The sequence below is a fragment of the Gadus macrocephalus genome, chromosome 8, assembly GCF_031168955.1.
Source record: "Gadus macrocephalus chromosome 8, ASM3116895v1".
Taxonomy (NCBI): domain Eukaryota; kingdom Metazoa; phylum Chordata; class Actinopteri; order Gadiformes; family Gadidae; genus Gadus; species Gadus macrocephalus.
In genome coordinates, this window is record NC_082389.1 from 2,525,242 (window position 1) to 2,547,741 (window position 22,500).

Below are 22,500 nucleotides of genomic sequence, written 5' to 3' on the forward strand. Positions count from 1 at the left end.
GCCTTTATTCCGAGCGCCAATATGTTTGTTCAATTTGCACAATTCTTTGCACATACCTATATATTTGAATCTGATGGGTAGGTTAGTATGACCTAGCCTGTGTCTATCTCTTTGTTGTGTGTCCTTGTGTATCTTGTGCTATTTATGTGTACCTGACTGCAAGTCAAGTTTCCCTTTTGGGACAATAAAGTGAAACTGACCTGAGCTGAACGTCTCCTGCTGTGGGAGACCGGAGGAGGCCAAGACTAGGCGGAGTCCAAATGAGTCATTGGATGGATGACGAATAGGGTATAGGTGCGCGGTTAGTTTGTGCCATTTCACTCATCGACATAGCGAGGGGAACCTGATTGGCCGAGTTGAAATGGGAGGTGTCTGCGCTGACTGAGTGGGATGGTGAGTTTTGACATGACAGATGGTGACTGAAGAGTGGGTGGGTGAGAGAGAGGGTCTTCCTTGTTATATTTATAATGTAGCTACATTTTGAAATGACACCACACCTATGTTGTCACGCTCCCATGCCAATGACGCTCATCATTGCAACTCGCTTTCATTTCTGCAATGAGTCACCTTGCGATTGTGGTGAGAACGTGGCGGTTGGCGGTCAAAGGACGACCATGCTCCCTCTAGTGGACATGACAAGTAGCTACCTGGGTTTGACGCTCGACAAAATCCTCCAATCCCTACCTGAGCTTGGGATAAATTTGAGTTCCAGAGATCAAGTATAAAGCATGAATAGCCCTAACTCTGCTGTTCAACAGAATAATGTCGAGGATTAAATTTAAGACATTGTTCTCCGTTAACCCAGGAAGGAAGTAGATGTATTTCATTTGAATACATATTATGCATATTATTTTTGATTGAAAGCCCTGGGATACATTTGTGCTTCTCTATCTGAGTACATTTGTCCCCCTTACCTCCAAAAACATGCAGTTCCTGATATAAACGATGTTCCTCAGTGATAAATAATACAGATACTGCCACCAATGAACACTATTAAATGACTTTTAAAACAGTTCTTGCATTTTCTAAAAAAATTCTTTCTAACTGATGTCTACATCATTGTGTGTGTTTGTGTCTGTCTGTCTGTCTGTCTGTCTGTCTGTCTGTCTGTCTGTCTGTCTGTCTGTCTGTCTGTCTGTCTGTCTGTCTGTCTGTGTGCGTGTGTTGCTTCAGTGAACGGCGAGGGTGGGTCTGAAGAAGAGGAGGACATGGAGGAGGAGGCGGAGGCGGAGGGGGAGGAGGAGGAGACGAAGAAGATCCTGCAGCAGGGAGACACGGCCGTCATCTACCCCGAGGCGCCGGAGGAGGAGTGCACCACTCCGGACAGAGGGGGCGCCGACGAGAACGGTACGCCCCGACACCGCCGCCTTCTGCATGAGTCGTTGAGCGTTCATATGGTGGTAACCTGTTGGCCTGCAGGCAGGGGCGTAGCCACGTGGGGGCCAGGGGGGGCCATAACCCCCCTGGCCAGAGGTTGGCCACCCCGCTAGCCCCCCCGAGTATTAAAAAAAAATATCCTGAATGGAAACGGTCTAACCCTAAAAGTGCTTGCACACCGCTGTGCGGTGTGCAAGCACTTTTAGGGTTAGACCGTTTCCATTCAGGATATTTTTTTGCAAACCGCCCTTATCACCGCCTCGCTGCCGGAGGGTTCAGCGCGGCGGTGTGAGAGGCCAGGCGCTTTCAAAAGCGGCTGCTGCTGCCGCCGCCGAAAGTTTCAACGCGGGGATAGCTGCGCGGTAGGGCAAAGTCTGTGCGCGTTCACGTGGGCGGCCACCGCTTCCTGGTCTACAGACGCTTTTGTAACCGTGAAATGAACGGAGGCGGCGAGTTGCCGCGCGGCGGTGTGAAAGTGAAAAAAAAAAATATATATATATTGTTTCACTCATTTATTTAAAGGTACATTGTTCTTAAATTCTTGCTATAAGGTCTGCTGGAATGTTACAAATCGTTCAGTATTAAATAAATATTTTAAATCAAATTTGTAATTGATTTTTTTTATTGAAAAGCAAGACAAAAAAGTTTATAAAGGACATTTAATTGTTTGATTTATGCAATGGTGAAAAATTAAAGCAAAATGAATGAAAAACAGCAAAAGCCACATTCGGTATTCGGTTTCGGCTTTCGGCCAACTGTTTCAGTATATTCGGTTTCGGCTTCGGCCAAGAATCTTCATTTCGGTGCATCCCTAGTTGGAAGCACTAGCTTACAGTCTATTAACAGTTAACAATAATTTACTAATGGTGTTCTTGGTTACTAAAGGTCTTCATGTTAAGGTAATGGTGTTCATGTTAACTAAGGTATAGGTGTATACATTATTAGGGCTAGGTTTAAACCTAACCCACTAACCCTAACCCTTACCACTATGCTATTGCTATATAATAATGTGTATTACTGCATTAACTAATGTCTTTCAATTGGATATTATTGTGCAGTTCCCGCTTTTTTGGGGTATTTTTGGTTGAAATTCTCTTCACATCCCAACAGCATCAATAAATCACACACTGACCAAAAAGCCCATGGAATAATTTCATTCAGACTGAACGACATGATTGGATGGCCTACCCTGTCAGTCTACCTTCCTACCCGGCCACCAGCGCGCACTTTGCCCTGATTGGACATTACCGGATTCCTCCAGCAGGCTGGGCAGACCTATTACTAAAGCTAGCCAGATAATCGTGTATTTTAGGCGAGAGGCCTTGAAGGCCTGGAGGGAGAACTGACATTTTATTTATTTATTTTTTGGGGGATATTTTTTAAATCTGTCTAACTCCGTCCGGTTCCCCCAAACCTGGCTTCAACCATGAACATAAACATGCCTGAGCCGACCCAAACTAACACCCTGACTTCTCTCCCAACCCCAGGCCTGCCAGACACCTTCTCCCAGCTCCACATCTGCCCGTACTGCTCGCGCGGTTACAAGCGCAACGCCTCCTTGAAGGAGCACATCAAGTATCGCCACGAGACCAGCGACGACAACTTCAGCTGCTCTCAGTGCAGCTACACCTTCACCTACCGCTCCCAACTGGAGAGACACATGAGCCACCACAAGGGCTCGCGGGAACAGGTACCTCACCGGGGAGCTTGATGCGCCCATTATGTTTTTTTTTTAGTACTTTCATTTAATTATTTTATTTAAAGCTGCTGTAGGATTTGAGGGTTTGTATCGACCGAGCAGAAAAGAGCAGAAGAGAGCGAGTTTTTTAATGAACAACCAAATGCCCTGCCCCGTGTGTTTCTCCGCGATTGAGTAGTGTTGCACTCACACACCTGTGATGGACAGGCAAGATGGATTCAAAGAACCAATCAGGGAAGAGAGGCCCTGATTGGTCAGAAACCAGGAGGCACCGGTGTGAAATCCAAATTGGCACATATACAGAGGCAGGAGCAGTCAACTCAGAACAGATGTTCTCACAGAGAACTCATTAATAGCTGACGGCTATGCTATTTCTAATAAATAACAAAGTGTTATAAATAGCTCTTAAATCTTACCTACAGCCCATTTAAAATCCTATTTGATTACATATATTTATTATAATATTACAAATTATCTTATTTATTATTTTCTATATAAATGATTTGAATCGGAGGAAAAGTAATGGATCAGCAAAATGAAAAAGAATTCAGTTTTTTTGGGATTGTTGACGGATTAATGAATATAATAATTGTTTTAATGTATTATTATTTTTTGTGTTCCTTCCTTGTCATGCCCAGCGACACGTGACCCCGGCAACAGGAGGAAACAGGAAGTTTAAGTGTAACGAGTGTGCGAAGGCATTTAAATACAAACACCATCTCAAAGAACACCTGCGCATACACAGTGGTGAGTTCAGGAGACACACACACACACACACACACACACACGCACACACACGCACGCACGCACGCACACAACCACACACACACACGCGCACACACACACACATATGACCCACACAGAATAATAATAATAATAATAATAATAATAATAATAATAATACATTTAATTTATAGTGCCCTTTTCATCCGAAGATCTCAAAGGGCTACAGGTTAAAAGCAAAAATAAAAATAAAAAGGGGGTTTTAAAAACATCTAAGAGTGGGAGCCAAAGGTTTTTTTAAAAATAAATGTTGTAAGACCTTTTTTAAAGCAATCAGTGGATTGTGGTGCCCTCAAGGTGTCAGGGAGGGCGTTCCACAGGCGTGGGGCGGCAACACTGAAGGCCCTACCTCCCATGGTCCTCAGTTTGGTTCTGGGTATTGTGGTAACTCGGTTTGGTAGAAGGGCTCAGAGTAAGGACCAGGCAGGGTGTGAGGGTCCAAAGCCTCAAACGGCGGTTTATTACACTCGGTTTCTTATATCCACACAAGCGCACGCTGTTCATCGAAGTCGGGGGGGGGTTGCTCGAGTCGTCGTCCACGTGTCCGCCGTGCGGCTCACTCTACGCTCTCGGTCGTCTGCGTTGTCCTCTCTTCCACTCGACTCCTCTCGATCTGTCGTTTGGTGGCCTCCTTTTAACACCTGGGTGCCTCCTGCCCAGGTGCTCCTCGTTTCCCCGATTGCGGCTCTCGGGAGGTTGGGATTTGTCGCCGGCTGTTGGCCACCGGCGGTATATCCCGGCCTCGACTCTCCCGAACAGGGGGCGTGGCACCGGGGGAATGCCACAGTATGTGGAGGAGGTTAGAGTGAGTGGAGCGGAGGGAGCGTGTTGTGCTATGTATGTTGAGAAGTTCTTTGAGGTATGGGGGGGCATGACCATGGATGCATTGGTGAGTGAGGACGGAAACCTTGTACTCAATCCGGGTGGAAACCGGAAGCCAGTGGAGTGAGTGGAGGATGGGGGTAATGTGCTCATGCTTGCGCACTCTCATCAGGATCCTAGCTGCAGAGTTTTGTACGTATTGAAGCCTCTGCAGGCTCTTGCTAGGGATCCCGATGAGTAGGGCGTTACAGTAGTCCAGTCTGGAGGAGATAAAGGCATGAACTAGTTTTTCGGAGTCTGAGAGGGAGAGAATGGGGCGGAGTTTGGAAATGTTGCGGAGGTGATAGAAGGAGGTCTTGCAGAGGTGGTTGATTTGGGATTCAAAAGTGAGCTGGGGGTCCATTTTTACACCAAGATTTGTTACTGTTGATGAGAGAGGGATATTTGAGCCAGAAAAGCTGATGCTGGTTATGGATGATGATTTGGTCTGGTGAGAGGTGCCGATCAGGATGGCTTCGGTTTTGGAGCTGTTGAGTTGGAGGAAATTGTGCTCCATCCATACCTTTATCTCCTCCAGGCACGTGGTGAGTTTTGATGGGGATGACGGTGATGTTGAAGGTGGGCTGGCAGCTGTGGCATTGACATAGAGCTGTGTGTCGTCGGCATAGCAATGAAATGAAAAACCGTGGCGGCTGATGACCTGACCAAGGGGGATGAGGTAGAGGATAAAGAGGATGGGGCCAAGGACTGAACCCTGGGGGACACCACAAGTGACTGTGTGTGGGTTCGATTTGGAGGGACCCAGGGAGATGCATTCTATCCGGTTTTTGAGGTATGACTGGAACCAACTGAGGGGAGTGCCAGTGAGTCCAGTGGTGAGGTGGAGGCGGTTCAGAAGAATGTCATGGTCGACTGTGTCAAAAGCAGCAGAGAGATCCAGAAGGATGAGGAGGGAGGGGGAGCCAGCGTCGGATGACCTCAGGAGGTCGTCTGTAACTCTTACGAGTGCTGTTTCTGTGCTGTGGGCGGAGCGGAAACCGGACTGGAATTTTTCATAGAGGTTGTTTAGTTTGAGGTGGTTTTGAAGGTGGGTGGCAACTGCTTTCTCAAGTACTTTGGATATGAAGGGGAGATTGGAGATGGGCCTGTAGTGTGATAGGACTTTTGGGTCAAGGGTGTGTTCTTTGAGCAGTAGTCTGATTATGGCTTTCTTTAAGACGGGGGGAACGTGACCAGTTTGGAGAGAGTGATTAATAACAGAGGCGATCAGGGGACTTAAGACTGTGACATGGGTTTTTACCAGGGAGGTTGGGAGAGGGTCCAGGGCACAGGTGGAGGGTTTCATCTTCCTGATGATGTTCTGCACCTCTTCTGATGAAACCACAGGAAAGCAGTTTAGGGGTTGTGAGATGGCATAGGTATATGGGGGAACGGTTTGGGTGGGAGGACCAGAAAGAGCAGAACGAATATGTGCAATCTTTGATTTGAAAAAATCCATGAAGTGATTGCACTGTTCTTCTGAGGTGCCAGTAAGTGGGGGGGATTGTGGTTTGAGAAGATGGTTGACCGTAGAGAAGAGCCGTTTGGAGTTTCCTGGATTGTTTCTGATGGCGTCAGAGTAAAAAAGTGACCTTGCCTCTTTAAGGGACTTTGAATACTGTAGTTGGTGCTCCCGGTAGATTTGATTGTGAACAGTGAGGCCAGATGTTTTGTATCGCCGCTCAAGGACTCGCCCTGCTGCCTTCATCTTCCGCAGCCCATCTGAAAACCAGGGAGCTGGGCGGGTGAAGGTGACTGCTCTGGTTTTAACAGGTGCATGGTGATCCAGGAGGCTACTCAGATGGCTGTTGTAGTAGTCCACTGCTTCGTCGGCTGATGAGAAAAGTGTGGAGAGATGCTGAAAGTCTGCTGACAGGTGTTCTTGGTTAATGTTTTTGAGATTTCTAAAACTGATATTTCGTCTAGGCTTGGAGAGGCTGGATGAGGATGGCAACTCCATAGAAATGATCTTGTGGTCAGAGACACCAAGGTCATACACCTGCAGGTTTGTGAGAGGGGCAGAGTTTGTGATGACCAGGTCCAAAGTGTGCCCCCTGGTGTGTGTGGGGACATCAACAAGTTGCTTTAAATTAAAGCAGTCCAATAGCTGAAGAAATTCAGCAGCAAAGCGGCAGGAGGGGGTATCGACGTGGATGTTCATATCACCTAAAATGATAACGTCGGCAGAGGATGTGCAGAAAGTTGTGAGAAGATTTGACATCTCAGGGATGAAAGATGTGTTCGGTTTTGGTGGTCGGTAAATAAGGAGGAACAGCACAGAGGAAGGGGGCTTACATTTAAAAGCAAGGCATTCAAATGAAGAGAGTTCAGGCAGGGGCTGCAGAGATAACTCCAGATCACTGCGATGGATGACTGACAGGCCGCCACCACGACCTGTACTGCGGGCTTTCTGGAGGTAGCTATATCCTGGGGGACAGCTCTCATTTAAGGAGGAGAAAGTATCTGGTTGGTGCCAGGTCTCTGTGATGCACATAAAATCCAGACATTTATCCAGTATATGATCATGTATTAGGCAGGATTTGTTGCTGATTGATTGGGCATTAAAAAGTTCAATTTTGCTGCTGGATGAAACAACACATCTTGGCAGTGGACGTAGCAGACTAGAGTCCACTCCACGTTTTCCATCCAATTCCCTGAGAGGTGTTGCCATGGAGATGCCCAAACTACTTATCCAGTAGGAGACAACGGGACTCTCTAAATCGACGCCACTTCGACCTGGGCGGGACTTTACGTCCTACGTCACTCGCTATGGGTGTGCATGTGTGCGCGTAGCCGTCACTCGCGATGGGTGTGCATGTGAGAAAGGTTTTGGCTTTTAGTGTCTATGGGTTGGTAATAACGGTTCTGATGATTTTTCTGATGGAAAAGTGGTCTTTTATTTCCATAATCTTTGTTCAGTGAACGCATAAACCCGTTTGTTAGTTAGCAGTTAAACAAAATGCGATCTCTTTGTTTACAGTTACCAACGACCAACGTTTAAAGACTGATGATTGGGGGTTCGATTCCCTAGTGATGCAAGGTTTTTTCTTTCATTTTGGACTGCACACACATCGCGAGTGACGGATAGTCGCACAATGTACACACATCACTGTCTTTACAATTTCTAGGCAACCGAAGTTTGAAGATTGTCAAGTGGTTAACTCTTGAACTAAGACCTGATGGGTTAGTGGTCAGAGAACAACTCATTAACGCGGGGATAAGGGGTTCGATTCCTTAATGAAGCTAGCTTTTTTCTTTCATATTGGACTGGATGTTTGTATGCCATTTTGCGTAACTTGTAGTTTATGATGAAGAAATGTTACTGGGGTTAAGGTTAGGGTAACGGTAAGGGTAAGACACAAAGTGTTTTTGCAACACAATATTTCTTACAATAACAAAGTCCAAAGTTTTGATGACTCCAGTAGGAAACTTAAGATACCTAGAGAAATGCGAGAGTGCTCACAAAACATCAACAAGTCAGCAGTGTGGTACAGGGTGATCATTTCTGATATACAGTACAAAAGCTGAAACTATTAGCCAGGAGTGGGAAAGATGCAGACGCAGACGTGGGAAGCAATAAGACGCACCAACACACAGTTGCCTGTTGCAAAGTGGTTCAGAGTTTAATAGAAATAGTTAGGGTTAGCTGGTATGGCGTTATCTGGTATGGCTATAGTCTAATGTTAGCTTAGTTCGTGTTGTTTCGTCATGTCATTTGTAGAAATATAGCCTATCATCACAAACTGTAGGAATGTCACCCACCCTCCATCGCGTACGACACTGACGCTCGTAATCCTGTAGTAGTGCAAGGGAGTTCGTGCACAGATCCCTGAGACAAACGGCTACGCGCACACATGCAAACCCATAGCGAGTGACGTAGGACGTAAAGTCCCGCCCAGGTCGAAGTGGCGTCGATTTAGAGAGTCCCAGGAGACAACGCTCTGATGACGTATGTGAGGTGCGACAAGTCACGTGACTGACCAGTGAGCCGGGATGGCAGGACTTTTCGGTGGGTTGAGGAACTTTCTTCGGGAGCCTCTGTGGATATAGCGCCGACGGCGGAGAAGTCCAAGTTGTTTAATCACTGTAATGTCCGGTGGAGTGAAGACATTTTTGAGATTCATCAGCTGGTTGACGGAGTAACTCAACATAGTGGTGCCGGCGGCAACGGGGGGGAAAGTACACTGCAGGTAGTGTGCTAGCAGCAACAGGTAGGCAACCGCTAGATTTGAAAAGGTCTACTGGTCGGACGCGGATAGTAATGCTGCTATCCATTTTGATGGTAGGCTGGTACGAACGACCAGCTTCAGCGAGAACGTGACGTATTTCCCTTGCTCCAGCCTTCCAGTTTGCTATTTGTGTCCGACGAGTTTAAGAAGAAAACTATTTTGGAAAAAAGAAATAATCCAGTGTATAATGGTTGCCAGCCTTTACAGAAACATTAACATTGCAAGCCTTTTACATTGCAATTATATTTTGCCATTTTCGCCAATTTTTATTTCAACAAGTGCTGTCGTGTTTCTGTCGAGCCACGAGGGGTAGTAGCGGGCTAGTCATCATTAGCAACATAGCCTCTTTGGCAAACCAGCTTGAAAACACAACTTTACATTGAATTTCACGCAAAGCAAGACCATAAATTGGTGACCGGATTAAAGCAGCAATGAAATCAAGTGTGTAAGAGGATTTAAAATCGACATTACAACCCCCAACGTGGTACAAATACAAAGAAAATACAGCTCGATCCCCATTGACTATGGGCGCAGCCATCTTGTTTGCTAGTTGTACAGATCTGCTCGCTCTACTTTGAAAGCGACGAGATACTACGACCGAAAGGGGGCGTGCCTCAGTGAAATGCCGCAAGAAAGCTGGGAGATTGGCGACTTTACCACTTCGTACATCCAAATGGATAGCAGCATAAAATAGTTTAAAAAGGTTAAAAAGATTTAAAAAAACAATTTAAAAACAAAACAAAACAATGTTGTTTTGGCTCGACTGGAGAAGCGGCGAAACAGAGAGCGCCAGCGTCCTCCCCAACGAGTTAATAGTTGCACATAGTTGCACACCCGCATTATATTGATTACAATGATGGATTTTCTGGCCAAAAGTTGATATATCCGTTTGGTCTCGTGGCTTGATCAGATTTGGTTCATTTCTCAGACAATTTGCCACTGTTTTTAAATTCTATTCCCCCCCCCCCCCCGCCGTGTCTCCAGGCGAGAAGCCCTACGAGTGCTCCAACTGCAAGAAGCGCTTCTCCCACTCGGGCTCCTACAGCTCGCACATCAGCAGCAAGAAGTGCGTGGGGGCGCGGCCCGCCGACGGCTCCCCGCGGACCGCCATCAAGCCGGCCCCGCCCGCCCCCCCGACGCCGGCCCCCGCCGACAACGCCGCCGCCGCCGCCGCCGGGACCCCCGTCCGCGTCCTCCTGAAGGAGAAGAGCGACAGCAAGCCCCTCCAGGAGCAGCTCCCGCTCACGCAGATCAAGTCTGAGCCCGTGGAGTACGAGTGCAAGCCCGCCACGGTCGCCGCCGCCGTCGCCGCGACCACGACGGCGTCGTCGATGACGACGACCACCGCGACCACGCTGCCCCACGGGCTGGCCATGGTGGTGCCCACGGTGGGGCTGATGTCGCCCATCAGCATCAACCTGGGAGACCTGCAGAGCGTGCTGAAGGTGGCCATGGACGGCAACGTGCTGCGGCAGGTGCTGGGCTCGGCCAGCGGCCTGGTGATGCACGGCAAGCAGGGCCTGCTGCTGCAGCCGCCGCACCAGCAGATCATCAGCCTGCCCGCCTTCGTGGACCAGGACGGCAACACCAAGATCATCATCAACTACAGCATCAACGCCGCCCCCAACGCCGCCACCGTGCAGACCCACCCGCTGCTCCTGAAGAGGGAGCCCCCCGCCGCCGCCGCCGCCGCGCCCGTCCTGCTGACCGCCAGCGCCACGACGGCGGCCGCGCCCCCGCCGGCGCTCCTCGCGGTCGGCGGAGCGACGAAGGGCGCCACCGACCTCTCGCTGGTGAAGACGGAACCCGCCAGCCGGCCCGCGTCCCCTGCCCCGGCCGCCGACGGCGAGGCCACGGCGGCGTCGGCCCCCGCCAAGGGCGCGCCGTGTGCACCCTGCGAGGAGGACGACGACGGCGCCAAGGCCCTGCTCGCCCTGCAGGGGGGCGGCGAGGGGAAGGAGGGGGGCGGGGCCAGCCTGGACCCCTCCTTCGCCGCCTTGCTGTCGGAGGCGGGCGTGACCCTGGAGGAGATGAACTCTGGGAGGAAGGGCGCGGCGGCAGAGGGCCCGCGCGCCGCCGACCCGGCCGACCCGGCCGGCGCCGACGGGCTGTCCGCGGCCCCGCCGGCCTCCCCCCGGGCGGAGACGCCGTCGCGGGGGTCCGCGGGGGGGGGGGACGACGCAGCGGCGGCGGCGGTGAAGAGCGAGCCCAGGGACCCGGAGCGGCCCGAGGACGCCCAGGCGGAGCCGCTGGACCTCTCGCTGCCCAAGCAGGGCGGCGACGGCTCGGAGGGGCCCGGGACGACGCCGCCCGCCGCCAAGACGCAGGAGCAGCCGCTCAACCTCACCTGCCTCCGCAAGAGTCCCGGCGGCACCTTCTACGTGACGGCGGCGCAGGCCAGCGGCATCGTGGCGGGCGGCCAGCTGCCCACGCTGGTGGCCATCGCCGGGCACCAGGGCACCGTCAGCTGCCTGCGGGCCATCAACACCACCACCAAGCGCGCCATCCTCATCCCCCAGCTCACCTACACCTACACCACCGCGGCGGGAGGCACGGGGGCCAAGACGGTGCTGCTCAACGGACACAAGGTAGAGGGGGGGGGGGGGCCAGGGCTGGCCCGGCGCTGCTTTGGGACGCCGCGGGGGTTTATGTTGGTGTTGACGTTTCTTTATCAGGAGTGTCCCCCTTTGAGATGGACCCATCTCGCATTCAAGCGGGTCCTTAAATTCAAATTCAAATTCAAAGTGGGTATTGTCGTATGCACTATAAGAAACAAGTTCTCAGTCATACAACGTGATTCTTCCTTTGTTTTCCACAGACTGTATGCCAAGAAAAATATGCATACACAATATACATATAAAATAGAAAAAAGCTGCAACAATATAGAACATACGATTTACAAGATAAATAGAAGAGCAGCAACTAGATGAAATAATACATTTAAGTTCAAATAAATAAAATAAAGCGGAATGGTGCAAATCCAAGAAAACAGTAAACATGTAAACAGTGGCGGCAGAACTTAAGAACTTAATGTACAATATTAAGAACATATTTCTTGATAAAAAAAAAAAAATCTATAAAAACGAACAGACAAACAGAAAAACAACACAAAACAAAATCATGTTGTCGATAGGGTGAAGAACATTTTCTCGGGAACAATGTAGTCAAAGTGCGAACGCACAAAAGTCAAATCAGTGTAAGATCAGGTGTTGAGGTGTTTATATCCACGACTGAAGCTGTGTCCCGTTCACGCTTTGGGATTCCAACCGTCCTGCTACGTAGCTATAGTCGCTACGTAGCGACTATAGCATCGTGGCGACTCTCGCTACGTAGCGACTATAGCTACGTAGCGACTATAGCTACGTAGCTATAGTCGCTACGTAGCGACTATAGCTACGTAGCTTTGGTCGCTACGTAGCGACTATAGCTACGTAGCGACTATAGCTACATAGCGACTATAGCATCGTGGCGACTCTCGCTCCGTCGCAGTACGACGCCGCTCCCACGGGGACCGTCTTTATAAACCAATCCCCTTCGGGACCGCCTGCCACTAATATACCTGAGAATGTACTGAATATAGAAGGGTATTGAGACCACCTCTGATGCTCCACTTCACAAGACACTCTCCGAGCGGGGTCTGTGTTCCTGTAGCAGGGACACAGACGTCGTGGGCGCGCTGGGAGACGCTCTCACGCTGTGTCTCCAGGGCCGTGCCGGTGGAGCCAGAATGAGATCGGGGGACGAGAGAATCAGTGTGTACATAAAAAACATAACACGCACACACACACACACGACACACACACACCAGACACACACACATGCGTGTATATATCAAAGGGTTGGACGGCGGTGAACGCCCGGTGCAGACGCAGGCATCCAGGAGCCATGTGGGGGTGCGTTGGAGAGGCTCCACAGGGCTTAATGGGTTGGAAGGGGTCCAGGCTGCTCCAGAGTGATGGATGTGCCAGGTGATACTGTTAACTGATACCGTCTGCCTGCCGGCCCACCCTAGACATTAGGGCTGCAGATCCCCGGAGCAGGGGGGGGGGGGGGGGGGATAGACAACGGTTATACCACAGACCCACTCCCATGTTGACCTACACAGCCGTTAGATCTCCTCTCCTCTCCTCTCCTCTCCTCTCTGTTCCTCTCCTCTCCCCTCTGCTCCTCTCCTCTCCTCTCCCTTCCCTCCTATCCCCTTCTTTCCTCTCCTCTCCTTCCCCTTCCGTCCTCTCCTCTCCCCTCCCCCCCCCCTCCCTTCGTCCCTCCCCCCCTCTCCCTTCCCCTCCTTTCTCTTCCCCTCCCCTCCCTCCTCTCCCCTACGGACCACTCCACTTCCCTCCCCTCCCTCCCTCCCTCCCTCTCCTCTCCTCCCTATCTCCCCTGGGTGTGTGCTTTAAAACAAAGCACTGTTTAACCCACGGTGTGTACGGTGTACACCGTCTCATTAAAATCATCTACATATTGTGCTATTCCTCGTCTAGACAACGCGGGTGGCGTTTGGAACATCTTCGAAAATGAATTTCACTAATGAATTGCTGGCACCGAAGAAAGGCATCCCTAGCCAACACGCCCACTCATCTTATCAACATTTATTGGGTCATTAATGGATAGATTGATGTATTCATTAACAGATTTATTGATTACTTAATTTATTAATGATTTAATTGTTTGATCTATTAATGGATTAAAGGTTGTACCAGCGATGCTAGGCCGAAGCATAAACCGATCAGGTTCATCTGATCTTTCCTCGCGACCCGCTAGCTGCCCGCCCCATAAGCCGGCCGTCAAAATAACACATCTTTGTAGGGCAGCCTGTGCTCTGAGATCTCACACAGAAACAAATGGTACTACCGACCACTCAAAACCTAAATAAATAGTATTCAAACCAATCCCCGACAAGGGGCGGGTGTTGTGGGGTTTGGCGCCGTGTTCATGATAGTTTGTACTATAACCAGTCCCTTTGCAAGTTCCCGCAATTTCATCGCATAAAATTGCATAAATATGCCGCATATTTCATCGCATTTTTTGAGAAAGCGTGCCGCATAATCAAGGATTTTTGGCCGCGACAATCACAAAAAAAACGCTGCATTCTTCTGGAGGGACCGTACGACTACGGATTCATAGACGAATGAATGAATCCACTGAGCGCTCGTTTGACTCATCCATCGCCTCATTCACTCGTTCACTCCCCCCCAGCCTCAGGAGCGTCGGGCAGACAGCGGCTCGGAGGGCACGTCGGCGGTGGAGGAGCAGAACGACTCAGACTCGGCCTCGCCCTCCAAGAAGCGCCGCCTGGAGAACGGCGTGTACCCCTGCGACCTCTGCTCCAAGGTGTTCCAGAAGGGCAGCTCCCTGCTGCGGCACAAATACGAACACACAGGTAAGGGGGGGGGGGGCCCGCCGCGCCACAGCCACAGCCTCGGGGAACGAATGCTCACATGCTGGCGCGTGTGTAATGAACGAGTAACAACGCTTGTGTTTGTTTTTGTTTCCTTTCTTTCCGTTTTGAATTGTCCTATCTTTTCCAAAAGCTCAGTCGAAGTGTTTCGAATGAGCCCGTGTGCTGAAACACTCAAAACCAATGTGTCCGGTTCGTCCAATGTAATTGCTCCGTCCACATCTCATAAACATTAATAATACGCACAACAACACACCGCCACACACGCACGGCCGCGTCCCCTGGCATCGACATGAGCAACACACAGGTACGCACGCACGGCAACAACGGCAATGTGTAGATACGGACACGGGTATTCACGCAAAGAATGGATGCCGATAAGGACGGGGTTGGGAGCTTTAGAAGAATGACTCGTGGACTGAGACAGACGGGACTTTGGTGTAGAGCTACGCAGCTAAGCTAAGCTAAATGTATGAATTTAGTTTTGGGCGTATTTATTATTGATCAACAAAAATTGTCTGCCCGCTTGAAAACGATCGTGTCAGCATAAAGAGTGTGATCAATGATGTCTAATGGATCTTTGGCTGCATTCACGTTCCGGACCACCAATTGCCTTAGGGCGTCAAATGTTTTTGGCCTGGAGCTACGCTTCTCGGTGAACCCCAGGGGTACACGGTCAACAGAACTGCATTAGGTAACCCAAAAGGATTCTTTCCTATGTTTAAACCGAGCTGAGGGTCTGATGTAATCCCATGTAAACCCAAGCTCTGTTAGCAATTAGCATATGTGCTTTAGTAGTCAGCACAGGTGGGCGTTGTTCCAGCTATGAGATCATCCACCACACACACACACACACACACACACACACACACACACACACACACACACACACACACACCAGCCCCCACCCACATTCTCTTAACGCGTCAAACACGTTTAGTGTCTGAATCCGCCCTTGTTTAAATTGCATGTCTCCTTGAACCTCTCAGTTTAAAGGGAAATATTTATGGGCCCATACGCCCAGTGCAAGGGAGCCTCTTCGTTCAGCTAACACCTTCCCCCCCTCCTCCTCCACCTTCACAGAAAGACAGACACACACACACACATTTACTCAGTCACACTCACAGTCAATCACTCACACACACACATACCAAAGACAAGGGTAAGCACGGCACCTAGTAAGCTCCACTAAGTAAGAAGCAGCTTTCACACAACATGAAATAGTAGCACAACTCCTAGTTATGTCCAAGTCCATGGTATCAATCACATCTATTTATAGCTTCTGATTGGCATTCACGTGTGTGACACTGGGTCCTTTGCCGACTTACCTGCCATCCAATATCCCTAATTAGTTTATTGAATTGTGGTTGAAACTGGTCCTGATTCAGACCCTACCTCTTAGTTAGAATACTACTATAGTTAATGATGTAGGTGTCTGCTCCTGCCCTAGTTGAATGAGGTTGACTGGTGAAATACATTCCAAAAATGATGTAAAAACCAAAAAAATTATAGGACAACTTTATTTGGACAGCGCCTTCCTCCGCTCGAGGACACTTGACAGAGGCCGATAAATAACATACGAAAGATATTTAAGCATCGAACAGCAATCCCGACGGGAACGGAGACGTTGCTTGGTCGTTGTGATGCTAGTGCCCTGCTTCTCTCCGTCCCTAACTCCCTCTCTCTCCCTCTCTCTTTGTGTGTGTGCGTGTGTGTGTGCGTGCGTGTGTGTGTGTGCGTGTGTGCGCGCAGGCAAGCGGCCGTACGAGTGCCATGTGTGCAACAAGGCCTTCAAACACAAGCACCACCTCATCGAGCACTCGCGGCTGCACTCGGGCGAGAAGCCGTACGCCTGCGACAAGTGCGGCAAGCGCTTCTCCCACTCGGGCTCGTACTCGCAGCACATGAACCACCGCTACTCCTACTGCAACAAGGACGGGCCCCGGGGCCCGCTGCCCCTCGGGGCGCCCCCGAGGATCAGGGTACCAAGGGTCCAGCAGGAGGAGGAGGAGGAGGAGGAGGAGGAGGAGGAAGAGGAGGAGGAGGAGGGGGTGGAGGAGGAGGAGGTGGGGGGGCAGCAGCCGGACGGCAGTGGGACCACCACGCCTGGCTCTCCGATGGACTCGGACGAGAAGGAGAGCGAGGAGGAGGAGGGGGAGGAGGGGGAGGGGGGGGAGGAGGAGGGGGAGGAGGAGATGGAGGTGGAGGAGAAGGGGGAGGAGGAGGAGGAGGGGGACGAGGACGAAGACGACGAGGCCATGTGCATGGAGGACATCCGGGTCGTTCAGGTGGACGACGACGACTGTGAATTGTACGAGGCGGAGTACGCGGAGGAGGAGAAGCGGAGGGGGGAGAGGGCGGCGGGCGGAGGAGAGGACGGCCCCCCGAAGGAGGGGGAGGGGGAGGAGGGGGAGGGGGGGACGATAGAGAAAAAGGTGGAGGAGGAGGAGGAGGGGGGGACAATAGAGCAAAATGTGGAGGAGGAGGAGGAGGGGGGGACAATAGAGCAAAAGGTGAAGGAGGAGGAAGGGGGGGCAGAGAGGAAGGAGGCGCAGGAGGAAGACGGGGTTGTAGAAGAGGCGCCAGAGGAGGAAGCAGCGGTTGTAGAAGAGGAGGAGGTGGTGGAGGCGAAGGAGGAGGAAGGCGGGATCGCAGAGCAGGAGGCGGCGCAACAGGAGGAATGTGGGGCGGCAGAGGAGGAGGAGGAAGAGGAAGGTGGGGTCACGGAGGAGAAGGAGACGCCGGAGGAAGGTGGGGTTGTCAAAGAGGAGGAGGAGGAGGAGCAGGTGGAAGGTGGGGTTGTCAAAGAGGAGGAGGAGGTGCAGGAGGAGGAAGGTGGGGTTGTCAAAGAGGAGGAGGAGGTGCAGGAGGAGGAAGGTGGGGTCACGGAGGAGAAGGAGATGAAGGAGGAAGCTGTTGCTGAGGCAAAGGAGGAGCCACAGGAGGAGGAAGGTGGGGGGGCCGAAGGGGAGGCGGAGCCGGGGCGAGAAGGGGCAGAGGAGGAGGAGGCGGAGGAAGGGGGGGAGGAGGCGGAGGAAGGGGGCGAGGAGGCGGAGGAAGGGGGCGAGGAGGCGGAGGAAGGGGGGGAGGAGGAGACGGAAGCTGTGACGAGGGAGGCGGTTGCCGGGGAGACGGCCGACGTAGAGGGAGGGGTCGGGGAGGAGTCAGAGGGGCTCCACCAGGAGACGGGGGCCGGACCCGTGTGACGCCGGAATGGGAGCTATGGGGGGGGGGGGGGGGGGAGGGGGGGAGGGGCGGCGGGGGGGGGTCAAAGTGTCAAGCACTTCAGCCGAATTCTCGTCTCGCCATCAGTAGAAAACCACCGCGGTTGCCAGACATCGTACGGTCCACTGTGTACAATAACCCAGGTGTGCCTGAACTTTAAGATAACAGCAGTGACTTTTTCCTTTCTGTTTCTTTCTCCTTTTTTTTTTTTTTTTTTTTTTTTTTTTTTTGTGGAAACAAAAAAGTATCAGTGTTCAGGCGAAAGAAAACTTGTTTATAGAAGTTGCGATTACCAAACAATACTCATCAACGGATTTGTCAGAGTATATAGAGTTGAAGCGTTTTAGGCTATAATTTGTTACTGACATCGCAAGGTTTCTATTGTGTTTGATATTGTTTTTCGGATTTTATTGTATTTTCTTCTTTCGTTCGATCCATCAGTGTTACTAATCGTGTTGCTAATGTTTGGAAACAATTTTACTTGTAAAAATAGGAAAGATTTCTATACCTTTTTATTGCCAATGAAGTTTGCTATATCAGTATTTTATTGAGTTCTATGAACAACAAAAAAAAAAAAAACCTGCACTACAGTATTCCTGGCTGAAGGCCGGATACAACATGCCTCATGCATCGTCTGCCCTTCAGTGTTACTGACTGACACTAGCAAGACCCTCTTCTTTGTGTTAGCTTACGCTAGCGCGTCATGCTAGCCAGCATCATAACTGTTCTATTTTTTTCTGTTTGACTGTTAAGGCCTTAAGAGAAAAGCAGTATTCGTGGGGTGGTGGGGGGATGGGTTTGTGGGGAGAGGGGTAAGTGGCTGGGATAGGGGGATAATGAGGTCACTTCTGTATGCCATAACCAAATTTTTGTCCTTTCAGGGAAGGTAGAATCACAACCTTTAAAAGCCAGCATCAGGCAACCGAATTGTTATTTTGCAACCCAGTGAATCTGAATGGGGCTAAAGCCTTTTATACCTCTTCAAGGTATAAATATATATACATATATGTATTCTCCCTCTACACCTACTTGGCTTCGCAAAGGGTTATACACGTAGCTATTTAAACAGAGCTTCTTTTTTTGGTTTTACTTTGAGTCCTTGTCCGGTTATTCATGTGTAAGCGTAATTTGTGATTCCCGACCCCACAATGCCTCCAGCCTTATGCAAGACCTGTGTGCTGTTAAAAGTGCCATTTTAAAAGTGTTATCATTTGTACAATGTAGCCAGTATTATGTCCTCTGTTATTCAAGTCCCATATTGACTAATGTTTGTTGTTGACTTGCATGGAGGACGCACACCTGAAGTCCATGTTTTCATCTTAGCAGTGTTAGAAATGTACGGCCTCTGGAAGTTAGGGCACTTTTTTTAATTAAAGTTGGGGGGGTTACAGAGTAATGTACATCACATGTTGTGTTATTTACAGTTATAAAGTGATGTGATAGTTCTCAGTTAGAGGCCTAGTTCCCCTTTATTTAGTGGCTTGTATAGTAGTTGGGTAGAATTACACATCTAACAGCAGCCTGAGGTGGTTTCTGAAACCCTTTCGAAAGCCTGACACATTTGCCATTTGTCTCTCTAACCATGAACTAATTACGTTTGATTTAACATTAACATAGTAAGTTGCCTTGATATAACCTTTAGTATCAAAAGTACTGTTACAACTACTAATGAGATAAGAGGTAGTTAACACACGATCCAAACTTTGGAGAACCTTCAATGAGGTGAGATGAAAGCAGCCAATTAAAGACTAAATCAGATATAAATAACGATTAGAGAGACTGTGGGTTCATACCTTCACATGACCCCCACCACCCCCCTCCCCTGGACAAGTATGGTGGTGTTCACCATCTCTAATGTGGCCTGCAATCTGCATGAGAAATGGACCCGGTATCGGCAGTATTTGATTACTATATCTCCATGAGGATCGAACACTTCATACGCATGTTCGTAAAGCGAGTGCCGTTGGAGTGCACGATTTTTATTCTTTTTTGTATGAAAACAGAAACAGACAGGAAATGGCAAGTTGTCCTGCACTTCAGGTAACAAACGTTAGTAAATGTGGTCCCTTTTTGTTCATTTTCAGGTTTGTCTATTTCTTTCTGTGTATGCGATTTTTTTTTTTTTTTTACCGAACAGTGTTCTTAAGTTCTGTGTTCTTAGGATGAAGTAATTGTCTAGGTGTGTTCCTGCGTTTTATGTTCGTCTTTGTTTTTGACGATGGCAGTATTGGAGCCCTTTTCACTGATGAAGTACCTGTTTAGTTACTAAAGGACTTTTTTATATTTATGTGTCTTATTTTTATATTTTCTTTTATGGTTATTTATTACACATTGTAGTGTACAATACTGTAGTTTGATTGATACAATAATATATTTTACTATGAAAAAATAATCTGAAGAAAGCAAACTGAAAAAAAACAAAAACAAATCCCAAAATTGTTGTTCTGGGGGGACTAACGTTTGTTACAATCCAACAGAATGTATTATGTAAGCATACCTTGTTTTAAGCTATAAAAAAAATAAAGAAAATGACGAAGACGAAGAACGAAGTAAAGCCACGGGAATGAAGATGTTACATGTGCATCCGCTTGCTGGCCCTGTCCGGGTCCGATCCTCGCATTGTTACAAAGCTACTGAATCCTACAGCTCTGTGATTTGACTAACGCATGAGTCTTTGCCGTTGTTATGAAGGGTGTTGTGCTGAACATGTATGTTACCTGTTGCTCCCACTTGTTTTTATCAAAGCCAAATTTAGATTAACCCTCTTTCCCAACTCACCTTTTTTTAAATGTCCCTGCTCTGTGCCAACTTTGTTCCATTGTTAACGTTTTGGTCAAAGGCTACATTTACGTTTTGCCCTAAAGAAACTTTGTACACTCACTGTCTTTTTTTTGTATTGTTTATTTTTGGGCTGTTTTTTTATCACTCCCATCACAATAAAATATTAGAAAGCAGTTCTAAGACGTTTTTTTTCCTCCATGTCGGATTTTACATGGCGTTATCGGGGATAGCCGATTGCAGTAGTAGAGGAAGAGACTGGCCCAAATACCGCTAACTAATATACCATTACCTCTTTCCTGGTATGTCGCAATGGGGAGCGAATGTAGCGACTACGCCATCTAGTGGTAGCTTTCCGAGTAATGCATTTTATTTCCCATTTACTTTTTAGAGAAATATATATATTTTAATTCCGAAATGAACTGCCGTTCGTGACACATTATAGAGGGATAAAGTGATACGCTACGAGCTAATGGATCGAAGAACAAAAATACTTACTTTGATTTAACAGAAGCACGCACCATGTTACCACCCTTGAGACTCTCACTTTTCCGGCAGGCTGCACTTTAGGACATCCAGACTAAAACTGTGGTCACTTAGCACTACCTATTGAACAAAAAAGTAATGGTAGCATGCTGTATACTGTATTGTATACTGTATACCTCAACCATGGATTTAATAAAGTTCCAAGTGACTTATCTTCAAATGTAAAACCAATTACTATTCTTTTCATTTTTTGCATAATTGCATATTCACAATTGTTTTTTGTGGTTCATCACTAAGACGAAGAAGGTGTTTCAGGAGTCTTCAGGTAGACTGACTCAACACGCCATGGGTCACATGAGACAGTAGAAACAGACAAGTGAACTTAGGTGGTTTGATTGATTCGGTCAGCCCCATGATTTATTCCACTAAACCTTATATCACAAAGGGAGTCTTTCGAAATACAGACTATAATTCTTGTATATAAACTGTACACAAAGCAAGGCACTATACATTAAAATAAATCCGGTTCCTTTTTTTCCCCCGTAGCTTTTCCTTGATGCTGGTTAACGATAAGTCAAGCTAACAGTGAAGAGCGAGCGAGCGAGTCTATTCAGGCCAGCTCTTTTGGCTCTCATCTGCATTGACGGGAACACCATCAGAAAATACATACACATTGTGACCCCCCCCCGCCCCTCCGCCCCCACCAGTCCTAGTTTTGCTCTTACGGAGACACAAATTAACATATACACACAAGCACACCTAGAACACAAAAAACCCTCCGTCCCGACCCGCATACATACTCATAGTTAACCCTAACAGACATACACGCAAACATTTGTATACACCTATAAAAAAAAAGTACGCAGTCACAAACATACACGCAAACACCCATAAACGGACGCAAGCACACACGCACACATCCCAAGAAAAGAAAATAACTATCGCACACATTGTGCGTGCGTGTGTGTGTGTGTGTGTGTGTGTGTGTGTGTGTGTGTGTGTGTGAAAAGCGCATGTTGTCCACGTCATGAGCGGGAAGTTAAGTGCAAGAGACCAGGAGTAGAACCATGTACAATGTATTAGCAAACAAGTCTTTTTTTTGTGTGTTTGTTTTGGTATTCACCCTTTACAACCATTTCATTACATCATCAGTGTGCAAGGCTGCAATCCGTCGTCCTTGACGCAGAGGTCACCGGCCGCTCAACTAAAAGCCTCGCTCTTTCTCCTTCGTCTTTGACCTTTCACCCTCTGTCCACGTCCCACCGCAGCGCCGCCGCGTGCGTCTTCCTTTTTAAAACAGTCCCTTCGCCTTCTTCAAGTTCACTTGCTTCCACCCTGGTAGACCTTCGTATTCTTCCCTCTTCATGTCCAACCCTTTCTGTGAGGGGAGAACGAGAGAGAGACGCAGAGCATTAGAAAGAGAAGGAGATGATTCATGAAGACTAGAGAAGATGGGTGGGAGGCTGGGAGGATAAAGGGAGCCCAACAAACACACAGAGAGAGTGTCTTAGTGCAGAAGCTCTCGACAGCACCTTTTCATAGATGTATCCTCACAGGAAAAACACAGGGCTTTCTCACAACATTAATAAAGGGTCCGCTACTTCTATGTTAACCAGGGCCTGCTTCGTAGACTTTGTATCTCCACCGGTTTAATCCACAAC

At 48.9% G+C, this 22,500-nt stretch overlaps 2 protein-coding genes across 2 annotated transcripts in view; one reads left to right on the forward strand and one right to left on the reverse strand.

Annotated features, from left to right (window-relative positions):
* Window positions 1–1,152: 1,152 nt before the first annotated feature.
* Window positions 1,153–17,361, forward strand: LOC132462604 (zinc finger E-box-binding homeobox 1-like; the record flags this gene model as incomplete). The annotated part of the gene is made up of 7 exons (XM_060058197.1): window positions 1,153–1,347; window positions 2,865–3,067; window positions 3,715–3,823; window positions 9,934–11,537; window positions 14,149–14,332; window positions 16,103–17,143; window positions 17,228–17,361. Coding segments are annotated over exons 1-7 (3,414 nt in total), but the record flags the coding sequence as incomplete, so codon positions are not given.
* A 2,251-nt stretch (window positions 17,362–19,612) lies between these two features.
* LOC132462606 (supervillin-like) overlaps window positions 19,613–22,500 on the reverse strand; it is a 43,120-nt gene continuing 40,232 nt past the window's right edge. Inside the window, exon 37 of the mRNA XM_060058198.1 lies at window positions 19,613–22,217. Coding sequence (XP_059914181.1) covers window positions 22,131–22,217 — 87 coding nt within the window. The 3' untranslated portion in view covers window positions 19,613–22,130. The remainder of the gene's footprint in view (window positions 22,218–22,500) is intronic.